Source organism: Seriola dumerili, unplaced genomic scaffold (assembly GCF_002260705.1).
Source record: "Seriola dumerili isolate Sdu_G_001 unplaced genomic scaffold, Sdu_1.0 BDQW01000003.1, whole genome shotgun sequence".
Lineage (NCBI taxonomy): Eukaryota > Metazoa > Chordata > Actinopteri > Carangiformes > Carangidae > Seriola > Seriola dumerili.
In genome coordinates this window covers 11913537-11929980 of record NW_019174258.1, presented here as the reverse complement: position 1 = coordinate 11929980, position 16444 = coordinate 11913537, and the positions used below count along the sequence as shown (strand labels likewise).

The 16444-nt window shown below is 38.2% G+C and overlaps 2 protein-coding genes across 6 annotated transcripts in view; both read left to right on the top strand.

Moving 5' to 3' along the window:
• LOC111218336 (myocyte-specific enhancer factor 2A-like) overlaps positions 1-7536 on the top strand; it is a 44519-nt gene extending 36983 nt beyond the window's left edge. For all 3 annotated transcript variants that reach the window (XM_022740598.1, XM_022740606.1, XM_022740614.1), the window contains 3 exons: positions 4069-4195; positions 4709-4811; positions 5849-7536. In XM_022740598.1, the coding sequence (XP_022596319.1) occupies positions 4069-4195; positions 4709-4811; positions 5849-6182 (564 nt within the window). In that variant the 3' untranslated portion in view covers positions 6183-7536. The remainder of the gene's footprint in view (positions 1-4068; positions 4196-4708; positions 4812-5848) is intronic.
• Positions 7537-9919: 2383 nt separating this feature from the next.
• The window catches only part of LOC111221677 (multiple C2 and transmembrane domain-containing protein 2-like), a 35723-nt gene continuing 29198 nt past the window's right edge, over positions 9920-16444 (top strand). For 2 of the 3 annotated variants that reach the window (XM_022745191.1, XM_022745174.1), the window contains exons 1-2: positions 9920-10047; positions 15505-16081. In XM_022745191.1, coding sequence (XP_022600912.1) covers positions 15554-16081 — 528 coding nt within the window. In that variant the 5' untranslated portion in view covers positions 9920-10047; positions 15505-15553. Of the gene's footprint in view, positions 10048-10104; positions 10181-15504; positions 16082-16444 lie in introns of those variants that run through there. The other variant, XM_022745183.1, reaches the window with a different exon arrangement.

The window sequence follows — 16444 nt, the reverse complement described above, 5'->3', positions numbered from 1 at the left end:
AAGCTGCATGAATTGATTTGTTGCCTCCAATGAGCAGAAAATCGTCAAAACAAGATGTCATGTTCACAGCTTTTAAGCAGATTGGATTAAGTGTTGCACTTCTCAGCTGCTCATGGACAAACACAGGCCTAAAGGCTTTCAGTGCCTGAGTCTGAGTTTTATTAGGAACCAGAACAGTACACGATGTGCTCCAATCCTGAGGGATCTTGGACGCAGACAAGAACAAGGTAAATAGATGATGCACATGATCACAGAGTTAGTCAGCAACTTTTCAGAACAATTGGTTTGACACCATCTGGACCAGATGGTTGCTGGGGTTGCAAGTGAAATCATTGTTCTTTTAAAGAGGGAATGATTTCTCTGTTCTGGGTTGAAATACAATCTGCAAAGTACCATAATCAGTAATCTTCTTTATGATCCATAGTATTTCTCCAGTTTTCCAGTTTTCATCGTGAAGTAACATAGATTTGTTTATGTTCAATGTTTCTTAATGCACTGTGCATCCTTAAATAAGCTATTTGTAAGTTTTGCTATTGCTGCATGGCCAATGTTAGCATTAACAGCTGTTTACAATCTAGAAAAAACGTTGCAAGTTCACCATTAAACTTCATTCCTTTACTTGCCAAGAGCTGTCTCCTGTGGTAGAAAGCAACCCCCTAGTTTTGCTTCTATTTCTATCACTTCTATTTCTTTTCTTCTACTGAAGTTAGCATGCTAACCAGCTAGCTCCAGCCTGGTCAGATTGTCTCATCACTTTCCGATACCGAGTCACTGTAGCATCCAGTCTACCCTGAAGAAATAGCGCTGCTCAGTTGTGTATTAAAACCTCTTTGTCCTGTAAACACAATGATGGGTGAAGCTCTTGGCAAAACTGGATAGTAAACAGCTGTATATGTTAACACTGGCTATGTAGCGATAGAAATATTAACAAATAGCTCCTTTAAGGCTTAAAGTTTAGGCCTGCAGTCTCCTCTTTAATTGGTATTGGTCTATTGGTCTCACTATTGGTCAGAAACTATTATCTTCTCTCCATGTATGATTCTATCCCTACTAAATAGGCGTTCTTGCTTCATTCTTGTCTCTTGAATTTCAGTATTTATGTGTTGCCATTAGGTAAACACTTATATACTATACTACTACTATTACACAAACACAACTACTTACACAAAACAGTATTTCAAATCATAGAAATCTACATAATGACTGTCTGATGAAAGCACTAAATAGCAGCTTACTGTTCAAGAAAGTGGACTGATAACTCTCCTAAACATCAGGACAGAAGAGAACTTCTATTTCATAACCTTGGCTGTGGCATTTAAAAAAAAAATTGTGTGGATTGTGAAGCCAAAGCAGGAAAGTCAAGGTCGCCAATGATAATCACAAGAGTGTCTTGAGTATCATGTTTTAAATCATGGCGGACTTTAGGTACCATCTCTGTAGCCTGTACTTGTTAGTTGTGTGTAGTTTTTCTTTTACATACAGTACGTGGCGACACCACTGCTTGTTCACCCCTCCAGTGATCTTTGCCTCTATCATAAAGTACCTCATAAAGTAAAAGGATGCATTTCAGTGATACAGAAATTTCCTGTCCTCTACAGCAAAAATAGTTTTGGAAGAAAACAAGCTGCACACACAACAAGACTGATGATATTTCAAGTAGGCTGCCAGCTCATCCACTATGTTGGAAAGGGAGTGCATATTCTCTGTGGAAGATCAAGTCAGATTTAAACTCAAGACCAATGGTACACAAATGCAGAAATAATATGTTGTTACATTCTGCTTGCATCTCAAATTGAGGCACAAATAAGCCCTCAGAAAGAGAGTACACAGCACCAGAAGTTCTGGTGATTAAATGCATTAAAATCTAACAGAGTTCATGGTTTGGTGAACTGACTCTCTGCCTCTGAAAAGTGTAGAAGGAGTCTTCAGATCTTCCTGAACCTGTTTCTCTTCCTTCAGATTGTACATTCAGCAGCTGTGCTGGCTTATTGAAGTTATTGATTTGCCCTTAACTCCCTTACTGTTGCCCTTCCCTCCCACACTATGCTCAAACATGATGTAATGATTAACAAACAATGGAAATGGAGACTTTTTTTTCTTTTTTATGGTGACCAGGCGGCTCTGTTACTCTGCTGGCTGCGGGATCAAGGGGATTTTTACATCTAGCAGTGATCCATCAGTGAAAGGACAGGTGTTTGTGATTTCTATTGTTATGAATATTAATGTAAAAGTATGGCCATTTGGTAGATACAGTACTTGAATAGTATACATCCAAAACATCTTTACCCAGATGTAAACATAAATTATGTAACAGTTCTTTGTGATTTAGGAAGAGGATTTGTGACTTTTGTGAGAATTTACAGACGTGGACGACAAATTGGAAATTTTGATTAAGACTTATTTAGGGATAGTCATTATATATACATAAATTTCAGGTGGAGAAATTATGAATTAACAGCCTTTCATCTGGTAGTGGTAGTCAACACTGCATCTGTAGAAATTAATCCAGATTTAATTACATTTTTGTTGGTCATCATCGTTTCTCATAACTGTTCTTTCTGGGATGATTATTGGTGCAGTTAGCAGTTAGCATTGTCTTTTTCAGTTGCATGAGAGTGTGGTAAATGTCAGCGTTTATGGGTTGACACCAGCATGCAGTTGAAACATTCTGCTACTGTCTCCACCATGTTGAAACCAGCAGAGGCGGACGGTAGCTGCTCAGATCATGACATGTATTTGTTTCTGCTTTTCATTCGCTGCAGTAAAAGATGTTATGTTGTGGTCAGACAACTGCTCCTTGCTTTGATCAGTTTGAAACTGCCTTTCACTTCCTCCAAAATGCCAATATAGGCATGTAAGTGTGTACAATATGTTCTGTGCATTGTGTGTGTGTATTTTGCAAAAACTGGCAAGAACAACTCTTTTGGATTACAAAATATAATATAAATATCTTCATTGAGTTTCTTTAAAGCCATTATTATAAAGAGCTGAGCAGGTCAGACTTTGTTCACAATCTTCATTGTTGTCAGTGTTTAGCAGCAGTACCATGTTGGCTTGGACTTCAATTCTCTAGTGCATGGTGACAGGGTTACCACACAGAGAGCACAGGGACAGGGGAACACGGTGCAATGCTCCAGGGAATCACACGGGGTTTAATCTGATAATATGTTAGTTTTAGACATGTACAGGTTGGTTAACCCACCGTATGTGTGCATGCATGTGTGTGTTTAGCAGTGAATGACCTCACTCGGGGTGATGTCATCACTGACATTATCAGGCTGGAACGCCAACAGCCCACAGAGCAGCAACACAAATCTTATACTTATTGTTAGAGCGTGTCCAGTCAAAGAGCCACCAGAAAGAACGTCAAACCACCTCGGTTTCTGGCTCAATTTGAGACAGCGACTGATTAAGAATTCAGTGGTTTGTTGATAAAACGTTCAATCAAGAAAATTAACACTTAGGTTGTAGCAGTAGGCCTAATAATGATTCCTTAATGAGACTATTCCCAATTAAAATGCATAACACCTAATCTTGCAAAATAGCACAAATTTGAACCATATAATTTGGACAAAAGTATTTTAATTTCAAGAACTGTTTTAAATCTAGTGCTAGAGCTGACGATCAGGTATTTGTCTTATAAAAGGATTTATAGGGTTTTGGAAATTAACAGAAGTCACTGACAGGTTGGTGTATCCATGGCAGACTCATCTTTCATCAGCCTTGTGCTCTGTCCAGAGTTTTCCTGAGCAAGATGCTGAACCTCACTAAGTTCATGCCCACTCTCTGGAAGATGGAGGCATTCTGGGAAATGTAGGAAAGACTATTTGAAGTTTAATTTTTTTCCTTGTAAGGAAAACATACGCCACTTGCTGTAAGAAGTCTCTGTGAGAAAATGAATATATACTGACATCAAGTGGTTGAAGCGGGGTATCACTATCCAACTTCAGCTTTAGGTAATGCACTGCACAGTATATCAGAAAAGCAATACACAGAGACATTATAGGAGTCATTGAAGTTAAATGAATAATCATAGAGGATAATTCTGTTTTTATTTTCTGTTTCCAGAGCAACCAGAGACTGAGCAGCAGTCAGTCCAGCCAGTCTCTGTCCACCCCAGTGGTCTCCATCACCACACCCAGTCTGCCTCACCAAAGTCTGGTCTACTCCGGCATCAGCTCTGCTTACAACAATGGTGCCTGACCATTATTTCTCTTTGTACTGTGTTGCTGTCATTCGTGCAGCCCTTGAGGACCCAGAGATGACACAATATGGTTAAAAAAGCTGTGATTCTTTATTTTTTCTTACTTCATTTGATGCAAAAGTGTGTACATCATTAATTCATCATTGATTTACTTGTATTACTACATAAGAAAAGGCAGCTGCTTTGGACATTTTTTAGGAACATTGTATCTGTATTTTATAATTAGTATAAAAAATATATAGATACACATTTTTAAAAAGATAAAAAGTATCTTTAAAGTATCTTTAAATACAACAAACTTCTCAAACTTCTCTGCGCATGTGAGCCATCATGTTACACTTTCCACCAAAAGTTGGTGAAAGTGGAATAGTTTGGTGGCACAGCAGCTTCTTATTATAGGAATGTGAGCAAAGTTCCCTGTTAGCTTGTTAGACTGATACTTAAGTTGAACGTTTTTGTGTGCCACAGTGTTACATGTCACCCCTCTCTCTCTCTCTCTATCAGATTACTCCCTGAACAGTGCAGAGCTGTCGGGCTTCAGCTCCCCTGCAGGCCCGTCTCTGGGCTCCATGGCAGCATGGCAGCAACACCAGCTGGGCCCACTGGGGTAGGTACCTGACACAGTTGACTTTTTACTGCCTCACTGTTTGTTGACATCATTTCATTGGTTGACTTGGTTTATTTACACTAAGTTAAAAATCAACTGACATACAGAACAAGTAGACAGAAACCTCAGGGAGTTTTTCTGGATCTGTTAGGAATCTGTTTTCTGACAGGTGACTTACTGAGGAGAAAGGCTAATGATTTAAGTAATAAACTGAACATATTGAAGGACTAATATCTGATTGACTACTGATGGAAACTTCAATCTGACAAGTTCAGTGGTGTCGGAAGTACTCAGAACCTTTGCTTAAATTAAAGTAGCAATATGACACTGTAGAAATAAGAGGCCTTTAAAAGTCAAAGTGACTATAACTTTTGCTGAGCAGCCACTGTGGCCACAACTGACAGTTATGGGACAATGGTAAATGCAAAAACATAGTGAAACAGTAGAACAAATAGAGTTGTAAAATCAGCAATTTTTGTTAAACCCATCTCATAGCAACTGTGAGTTCAGCTTTTCATTTGTAAGAGGACGATTGTGTTGTCTCTACTTTATGCCACTTTAATCTCCTGCATTAGAAATGTTACTTAAAATAAAAGTGTGTAGTTTTAGCAAAAAGCACTTAAAAGTATAGAAGGTAAATGTGTAAATAGTGTTTTACTATTATAAATGACATAATTTGATTATTTTGTTGATGCATCAATGTGCAAGTAACATTTTAATGTTGTAACTGGTCGAAATGGAGCTAATTCATAACTGATTTATGCACTGCACTGTTTAATCTATTAAAAGTCATGATATTTTATAAGGTCATTGTATGCTTTATATGTATATGATGTAATACTCATGTAAAATAAAAGTATCTCAAATTTGTATTAGAATACAGTATTTGAGTAAATGTACTTCCACAGAGTAAGTTTCAGTAAAAGTCAACCAGTTGTCTTCTCTGTCTTCAGACCTGTTAGTTTCCCCACTAGGTGGTGTCTTCACCCCACAGTCACAGCCTTAAACAATCCTCTTCCTCTTTCCTCTGTCCGTAGGCCAGGAAGCTCCAATCTCTCCATCAACACCAACCACAACATCAACATCAAAGCCGAGCCAATCTCCCCACCCCGTGACCACCTCAGCCAGTCCGGGTACATGACCCAGACTCACGCCCTTCCTCATCTTCACTCCTCCAACTCCTCATCCACCCGAGCAGAGATGGGGAGGTCTCCTGCAGACAGTGTCAGCTCCTCCTGCAGCTCCCACGAGGGCGGCAGTGACCGGGAGGAGCAGCAGCGGCTGGACTTCCACTCGCTCCCCATGATTCGGTCAGAGGGCAGGGAGAGTCCAACGGTCAAACGAATGCGAATGGACAGCTGGGTGACATAGACCCTGCAGTCACATGACAACACAACACCAGGGCAAACACAGGAAGGACACTGTTATGCAAATGAAATGTGGATTTTATAGATGTGTTCTGTTATTTTTCATTAAGTTATCTCTGTTTTTTGTTTTGTTTTTTTTTCTTGTTGGTCAGATTTTTGAGAAGAATTAAACAACATCCATCTGGAAATTGTGAATCTGTCAGAAATATCTCATCAACTTTCAGAAATCTTCAGTGGTACTTACATAAACATAAACATTAGATGCAGTGCTTTTGAAATATATATTATTTTAAGCATCACAGACTGAAAACGTGGGTCCAATTGCAGTACAGTCTGTCATTTTCTTATCCAGTGCGACACGGTACTGTACACAGAAGAATGGAAAAAAGTGAGTTCAGCGTTGTTTATGATCTGGGTGGTAAAACAGGGAAGTGCTTATATGGATGTCTCCCACTGGGTGTCACCCAATTCATTTCTGATCTTCTCAGGGTTTGAAACATTGAGTCCAGCATGAAGGCAATACTCCCTCCACACCATCAACCCCGTAAATCCTCTTTACAAAAACAGTTATTTATATCAGCCAAAGCAGTATGCTGTTTTTTATGTTGTTTGTGAGTGTTTTTATATTGTGCACAGAATAAGACAATATTTCATTCAGATTTAAAACTGAAAGCCATGAACACTTGTTCTGTATGTACTATCTTTATTGATTTGTATATAGTGTCTTTAATATATATCACTTTTTGGTGTAATTATATACTGTATTGTTATTGTTATTCGGACTGTTGTATCTGTCTGGGTGAAAAACACCTCCACCAGATTTTACAAAAGTATATTTTAGTGGATGATTGCCATATTTGCAAGGCATTGTCTTTTCTTCTCTCATCAAGTGTCTGTTGGATAAATCTGTTTTGTGAAGTTTGCCATGCTGCACTCTCTTGAAAGCACATCTTCAAAATATAGTGAAAGGTAAATGCACTCTAGAAAATTAGTTAAAGAAATCAAGCTCCTCAGAAACTTATTTTACAATAGAGGCCCACTGTAAACCTAGACCAGGATGATGAAGAAACAAGGAAAAAGTCAGACCGTCATACATGTGCCTGATGGCCTCAGCAGGGCTAAAACTGATAAGGCCAGAGTACATCAGATCATATGAGATGAGATTTATTCTGTATAATTAATTGCAGAAAGAAACGTATGTGTCACATTAACCACAGAAAAATAAGTTGTTGAAGTGACCATCACTCGTGTGCATGAGGTGACTTCCCCTCATGTGTATTCAAAGGCGCAATGTCGAAATTAAACTTAAAGAATCAGATAATGAAATTTGAGCAGAAATTCATGCTGGACTAATAATGACAAGGTTATGATGTAATTCTTCTTCTATTAAATGCATTTTTTTTTTATAAAACAAAGGTTAATGTACATATAAGTCTTAACTAAGCACAGATAAAGGTGGTTAACTGAAATATCTAAATGCACACAACATTGGTATGACAATTAATTGAATAAATTTTAGAGTTCTGAGGGACAGATTTAATAAATTAGAGTACTGACAAACGTTTTAGGGACGTAAGATGTTTAAATTCTTACTCATCTTGCAATATCAATTGTATACAGTATATTTTGAAGATGGGTATATACTGAAGATTTGTGTGACTGAGTAGCAAATGATTACTGAAAAAATGGAACACAAGGGTAAGTACAAAGTAGCACATGTGGTGAAGGGTGCAAAAGCTGCAAGAGTAACCACAGTGGTTCCACTGAACAATAGTGTGATGGATGGGAAGCAAATCAATCATGAGAGAGAGTAGAAAGTTTTGTAACACATACCTGGATTACCTTTTCACAGGAGGAAGAAAACATATTTTGGGTTAGTTGTCATAAACAATAACAATAGGAGAGCATGATCAGATTACTCCAAAAGCATTGCTGCATTTTGATAATACAGGCCTTTAAAGAGGGGCATCTGATATCTGCATGTGCCAGATGCAGAGGTGACTTTAAATGGAAAATGTGGTTACAGAGAAAATCACAACTGTAAAGGAAGTGGTGGTGATTGGGTCATGAGAATGCATGAATTAGACCAGAAAAGATGAAAGAAAAGAAAAGAGATAATGCAGAAGAAAACTCTCAGTTTGACTGAACACATTGAAGGTCATTGACAAAGATCATCGGTATCTGCTGGATTGGAATCACACAGACAGGAACTATAGTGGTTCAATGAGGATGTACTGTGTAAGTCAGATATTGACGGCATACAGCAGACTTGGCTTATACCATGTGTGCGTTAGGTGGTGGAGAACTGGAACAAGAACAGAATTACTGAAGTTGGGGATTCAGAACAGAAGCTGTTTGATGCAAAAGCTCTGGTTGGGGGCATACGCACTGACTTTAACTGCCGTGTAAATGCTGATCTATTGTGTGAAAAGTTGACAATGTGTAGAGGTTACGTGTGAGCATAGGAGAAAAAAGGTCATGTTAATTACTCTTTTTAAAGCAGCACAATTGATAAAATAAAAAGTCCTATATTGTTTACCAGGTTGTGTCAGCTCTAAATTTGGAATTTTGATTGGTGATTTAAACAGATACCTTAATGGTAAAATCATTATTATTAGGATTCATTTGTTGATTAACTACATTAGTCTTATTTAGTCAAATTAACAGAAGACCAGATGGCCTCAATATGATAAAACATATATGAAATGTCAGTATAATTAAGATGTAATAAATAGAACACATTAACTTTATGAAAAGAATGTGTGCTTGTAGGAAGGAGAGGAGCAACAGAATTATACTTGTTCAGATGGAGAGAAAAGCACATAGACCCAGACCTCACTCACTCAGTACACTGAGGTGGAGAACTGGAGGGTGGATGGATTAAATTTACCAAGGTTAATGGGAATGATGAGAGCAAACATCTGTTTGAGAAAAGGATTAGGTTTATGGGAGCCACAAAAGACTGTTCTAGAAATAGGTCTAACAAACAAAAAGAAGCTGTAGCTTTATGGTAAACATATCAGTAGGATTAATAAACTTGCGACTCTGGTTTACACGGACCTATTTAGAATTGATTTGCATAATTAGATAACCAGATAGCCAGTTTTTCCCACCTACATCAAAGGGAAGCAGGTGGGAAAACAAGAATCTGAATTTGTTTTTTAGGCACTTTGAAGAAGTGAAAAGAACAAAATGACTCAAAACATAACACTGGAGTTTCATTTGCTGTGCCATTTATGGAAATGATGCCCCCCAGCCAACACACTGCAATGTTATTCTCCCATCCCAGTCATGATGACTGGGATGGGAGAATAACATTGCAGTGACTGCTTACCGGACATATCATTTTATATTTTAAAATAATTAAGTTAACCAGAGTTAAACTTATATTTAACATATTCTACAGTTGGTAGAGTTGAACAAACTGGGATTATATAAACAGTGGATTAACATAACATTATGATAATTGTGTTTGTTAAACGACTGACTTCTGAAAGGGGTGTTAAGGATACATCACTACATCACATCATAAAAGCGTCGACATCTTTAAACATACACGTTATACTCACAGATATTTAGACGCCCTTTAGGCATGTTCCTAAATGCTAATATGCCCATCTAATGCCCACATTTTCTTGGAGTCTTTTTTACTGCATACGACCGGCGGAAAAGCTTTTATTTTGAAAATCCTAGTACAGTAGAGCCGTTGTTGTGTGTAGCTTGACACTGGATGCTAAGCGGAGAGGAGGAAGCCGGTCAGAGCCACACAGTACGGTCGATGTTTTTGAGGTGTAACTGTTGTCTTTTCTGGCCACAATGTGAGGTTAATGAGAATCACTCGTCGGAGGGTCTTAGCAGCGGAAAAAAAGGTAAAGGGTCACTCATTATTACTTTTTCTTGGCGGGAATCAGAAAGCTACCAAGTTTAGTTACCTGTGGGGGTCTTTGAGTTGGGGCGGGTCAGGTGAGCCTCCTTCCCGGAAACATTTCCCAGGGCGGACAGGTGAGGAATCTCAACGGCTTCATTTTGAACTCTAATGTCTTGTCACCTTGTGAGGTTGTTCTGTTTTTTTGCTGCTGCCCATGGAGGGAGGGAGGCTGAGCTCGAAGTAAGACTCTGTTTAAATATGTGGCAATTACATACTTTTTTTTTTACCACTAATTTACAATCTTATATCTTGTACAACAAACTAAGGAAGTTTCCTTGTCGGTAAGTCTCAATTCAGTATTGATATCAAACAAACAAAACTTGTTTAAATGAAAATGCTTTGGAGTTATTGCCACACACAAAGTCTTCTAGCAGTACAGTGCTGGACGTAACCAGAAGTTCCTCCGTGAAGTTTAGTGTCATTTTTAAACGGATGCTTGTTGGTCAATAACAAACATCCGTTTACATCCGTATACATTCCGAATAAAAGAGCACGTGTAGGTACAGGTGTATGTATGTACATACACAAAAATATACAATATTACAGTTAGTGGAGCTCCATCCACAGCATTACTACATCTGTTTCATGCATACAGTACATGAAGAACTGCTATTATTGCTAAGTTAAAATATTATCCCATTTATAATGACAGACTGAAAATGGTTTTCCCCTTAGAAATTCCAATGTTTACTAAACCCATATGTGCTTAAGGTCATGTTTTATATTGACACTGTATACAAAAGCTTGTAAACATAAAACTGACAAAACCAGAAGCTCTAAATCCACCAGAACTGCAGGTTTTTTATTCATGCATGAGTTTTATATATGTATATATATTTGTTGTTTGCGTTGTCTCCAGTGAGCTGTAGTCTTGCAGCATATCAAAGAGTAGGGACCGCAATGTGAAATAGTTTCAGGAAATAGCTTCTTGTCTTGTTCTGAAAAGACAGCCCACAGTCTTGCTCAACACAGCCCACAGAAAATAAAAAACAAAACATAAGAGGCCTCAAAAAGCCTTTATCACTGCAACCCTCAACTTCTTATAAAACACATCCATTAAAATGAGAACATAATATATACAGTAGGTATTTATATGAATCAATAAATCATTGCTCACTCATTATCTCTAAATTTTGGAGGATCCAGTCAGCAAAAGTGCTTTCATGTTTAACAACGGATTAACCCAATATCATTTTTAAAACGCTTTCATCCGTTATTTGCATTCTATCAGGCATTTTGTAAAATCAGTGTCTTTGTTTTTTTAAAATGGAGATGACCTCATTTAGGAGTGAGAGTAGAAATGCAGTATGTGCAGATGTGCAAAGTTTTCTTACAGTCACTGGTACACGAGTCGTCCCGCTCCAGCCCCTGTTATAACAAGGACAGAGGCTCAGATTAAGTTTAAACACCTTCTAGTTACTTATCATGACTAAAAACCTGTTAACTCTACACTTCATACTTATGCACCTCAGATCACCTCGTCCTTATCACTAACACAACTTGGCTTCATTCATGTTTCCGAAGGTTCTTCTTATGTAAATTTCATGCAAAGTAAAAAAAAAAAAAAAACCCTGCATGAAGAGAGCATTCACTGGCCAGTTATAAAACACACGTATTTACATTAACTGTACACATGTTGTTTTGTTCTCGTCTATCCTTCATGCTCATATAATTTTCTCTAACATACTATCAGTCCGTCTTTATGATCATCAAATGCTGAGTCATGTTTGTGTAACACTGACCTTTGACATGTGCACTATTGGCTAATTGTTTATCGTGATATAGGAGACAAATCATGTTTTTTTTTTCTTTTTACCATCACTGAAGTTGCTTAAAAGGAGATAAAGGACTAAATATGTGATGCAAGTGAGGTTGGTCAGATGGTTTCTGGACCAAGGTTGTCTGCAGGAAGGATAGATTGCGTCAGCATCTCCTTGAACTGGGCTGGTTTGTGCTACAGCCTTAACAGCTTCACTGCATTGCCTGGCCTTTCAACAACAAGGCAAAACAAAGAATGATATGGATAATAACTGTTTTAGAGCCAGCGTAGGTGATGAAAATCTTAAGCTGTAAACACGACTCTCCCATATCATCACCTTTTAAATTCGATAAGGCAAACCTGTAGCATTTATTTACACACCTAACAGACGCAGAGCAACATTAGCATTCATTTGTATTCATTTTTGTATTTCTGCCAATCTAACGTCTGTAAGCCGAAAATTCACTCCTTTTAGTTTTGGCCTCCACCAAAAGGGAAATATCTTCTACTTTTTATCTGCTAAATGCTCCACTATGTTCACAAGCTAGTTGCTAACTTTGTGTGTCTGCTGTTTGGTGCTGGAAAGGTAGTGTACAGTCGGTTTTTAGAGCTTCTTCTCTGACAGCTGCTGCTGAAAATGATGCTGTTAAAACTGAATCAAAACAATAAAGTTCCATGCATTAAAAAACACAACAATGAGCTAAAAAACACAGAGACACTCTATAGTGCCGAGTGGAATTACAAATTTGGGTGATAATTTTTTGGGTTTTACACAAAGTGACCACTTCCACTTTACACATAGCCATTTAATCCATTATTAATATAAAAACATTGATTAGCACATCTTAGAACAGTTACATGTAGTTTTCGACATTTCCTACAAATAAAATCTAATATAATCACATCATGATTTTTTTTTTTCACATAGTGGCTTTTAATTTTATTTCTGAACATTTTTTAACCATGTCAACACATTGTGTCTGTAGTAGACTAGTAGATCATGACCAAATTGTATACTTAAGATAAAATATTACATTAACATCATCATCACTTGTCGGTTAAATACCTGACAGATCTGCAGTAAGGCCGCTGTATGGCCTATTAGTGGCCATCATCCTTTTCCTCTGCCTGCTGCTCTCTCTCTCTGTCACTGTTTCAGTGATCCACCATCTAATCCCTATATTTGGGTCAGGCCAGAAAATTCTGAATCTAGGCTACAGATATCAGAGTCATTAGTTTACCCGTTTTTACCAAACTAGATGTAGAAATAAATGGTTGTAAACTGACTTATTCCTGGGAAAACTACTTCAGCTCACCTCTGACTACACTAGATACTAGTATCTCTTTTGATAGAAATATGATTTCAGCTGTTGCTGTTTATATGTCAGCGTCTGAGATTAGGTTTTAAATGCTTGTGCTCTAATTTTCAAACACTACACTCAGCTTCACTCCTTAACCTCTGCCATCATCTTTGCCAGCTTTGTAAACACTGATTCCTATCGTGTTCCTTCATCTGTTACCACCCCGCCTTTTCCTCCACTTCCCCTTACCAGCTGATAACATGGCAGGTCACTGGCCGCAGTAAACAACAATAGTATGAGGTATTGAAGTAAGAAGTATGAAGCTGTTAAGAGGCTTATGGGGTTGTTGCTTTACAGAATCAGGTTTTGTCAGAAGCAGCAGCAGCTCTGGGCAGGTGCTGCTGTCTAACAGAGATCATTCAAAGAGATGACAGCTTGAGGTATAAATGAGGCGTTCATTTCATTTGAATTACAGATCTTGTTTCACCTAATGAGAGCAACTTTGCATTGAGTAAAGTGAGAATGAATGATACATGACTCAGCCAAATACACATACACACACCCACACACCCACAAACACATACATTCACACACATTAACAAGGGCTTTAAAACCACTAGCGGCTGCACTCCAAAAATTAGATCATATTAGAGATATGCAGGCTTCACCATACTGTACAACTTTTGGACCTTACTGTTAATACGTACCTATTCTCACGGTCTTCTTCAAAGACCCTCTTCAGAAGACCAGTGGATATAGTTAAAAGCCCCAAAAAAGTGAAATGAGAAAAAATACATTTAGCAGTGTCATTAGATCACACCATTTCATAATTGTCTGACAGTACATGTTTTACTTAACTGATGGGAGTTGCATCTACAGCTCAACACATGCAAATGTTGTGGTGGAGTCATTGTTTGCTGTTGTGAAAATGTTCTGTCTTTCAACACTGCATAGGAGTCTGTGTGTAAAAATTTTAATTATCCTAATTATTATGAATTAGGTTAAATTACATTACTACAGTTATTACTCCCAGTTTGTCCAGTGTCACTGTAGGTTGTTACATGTGCTTTATATGTGATAAAAACTCAGTTGTGCATAAAACACAGTTGGCACATTACATTTGACAAAGATTGATTTATTATTTTACAAAGATCTTGGTCAATATGAGTTAATCATCCTCCAGACGAGTGTTTACATTACTGTTACCCCCTTTCCTTCTTTTGTCATTTGTTTCCATTTCAACAGTTGATAATATGATGTCTACTGTAAATATGCAGCAGTTTCTGACATTACAGTGGACACCACATTTTTAGACATGTATTTTTATCACATATATTTGAAGCATTTGCTATTGAAACATGAACAAAGAACAGGTGGTGATGGCTTAAACATATGTTCTATAAACACACTGTAATAAACTGATTGAATATTAGTGAGCTGATTGTGGTCACACATTGAGCGATGAGCATATGTCTTAGAATAACTTAAAAGAGTATTTGTAGATTTGCTCTATTGAATTGGAAGATTGATATCACTCTCATGACACTTTGCTAAATAATGAAGCTGCACTGGCCTAAGAAAACAAGAGCTAACTAGTTAATGTGGGAGCTACAGAGGTGCTGATGCGTTACCTTTGGACAGAGCCTGGCTAGCTGTTTACTAGGGCTGAACAATTAATTGAAATAGTATCAAAATTGCAATATGGCCAAGTGCAATATCCATATTGCAGGACTCGCAATTTTTTTGATAAGGGAAAATGTGTCACAACATACCATTAATGAAGCATTGTGGTGCTACAGAGTTGCCCCGGGTTATAAATCATATTCTTCAGATCTAAATGTACCTGTTTGGTACAAGCCCCAACAAACATCACATCATTATCATTTTTATATTTTTTTCAGTGAAAATTAAATGTAAAAATTACCATTCCAGCTGAAATTGTGACTCACAATAATAGCAATATGATTTCTTTGCATATCATTCAGCCCTCCTGTTTCCCCTAGTTTCCTATAGCATAACATTTAACAGATGCATGAGAAGACCTCGTCTAACTTTTGGCATGAAAGCAAATACTAAGACAATTTTGATGCACATTAATATAGTTATCCTTTAATAGCTGTAATTATTTCAGGGCTAATGACGATCAAATTGAGCTTCATTACATTTTCATAAGAATTCATGTTGGTTTCTTGTGTTTGACAGAAGAATTTAATCTGACTGACAATTTCCCAGCCAGTTGTGAAGATGTGAGACAGACTGATGGACCGTAGCTTAATGTCAGTGTTAGCTATAATTTTATGACAGTAACTGACCCCTCTGTCTCTGTTCTTTACTATAGCTCTCAGTGATGTCCAGATCTTAGACACAGACTGAAACTCCCTTCCATCATGGACTCCAAGAAGCCGGGCGTGCTGCGCCATCTCCGCCAGAAAATGCTGCCACACCTCCGGCGAGGCAAGACAAGCTCAAGCAAGCCAGTTTCCCAGCTTGAACACATGATGGACAATCGGATGAGCTCCTCTGTTCCTGACATAAGAGACATGAGGCAGGACTACTCCCACATCTCCCCCAGCACGCATCTCCAACAATATAACACTCCCTGTTACAGCAACCCCTGCACACCGCTTGTCAAGCCGTCTAGAGGCAAGGAAGGAGGTGGGAGTGGCCTGACTGTGGGAGTGGTTGATGGAGGAGCTGGGAGGAGTGAACACAGACTGAGCGTGCCTACAGACTGCACAGACTGGGCTTCCTCCCAGGAATCATTCAGCAGTCTGTGTGAGGTGGAGAAGAGCTCTCCGGAGACAAACTACAGACCTGCCGGGGGCATGGAGCCTGAGGAGCTGGCCCTGCCAGAGATGATGACTGTCTACAGCCCAGACCCTCCAACTGTGGAGATCTCACAGGACAGCTCACAGGTACAGAAACTTCATGTGAAAAGTTGCATCAGTATTAAAAAAAAATCAAACAGACAAGTTCTTAAAACATAAACCATAGCCTTCAGATGGCCTAATAAAGATTTCAGTTTCCTGGGCGGTAGCACTCAGAGAAAGACTACATCCATTTTTTAATTAATGCGTTTTGTAGAAACATTGATAGCAAGTATGGCAGTAGTATAAGCTTGTATAGTAGTGTATGTTTTTCTTTGAGGCACAGGTAAGAATATAAGGTACATCTGATGAAGTGGCTGGTTTATCGTACATTGGTGGGTGTGAGGTGTCAGGTGTGTTTGCACAGGACACACAAAGTTTAACTTGGAGGAGCTGGATAGAATTGAAATT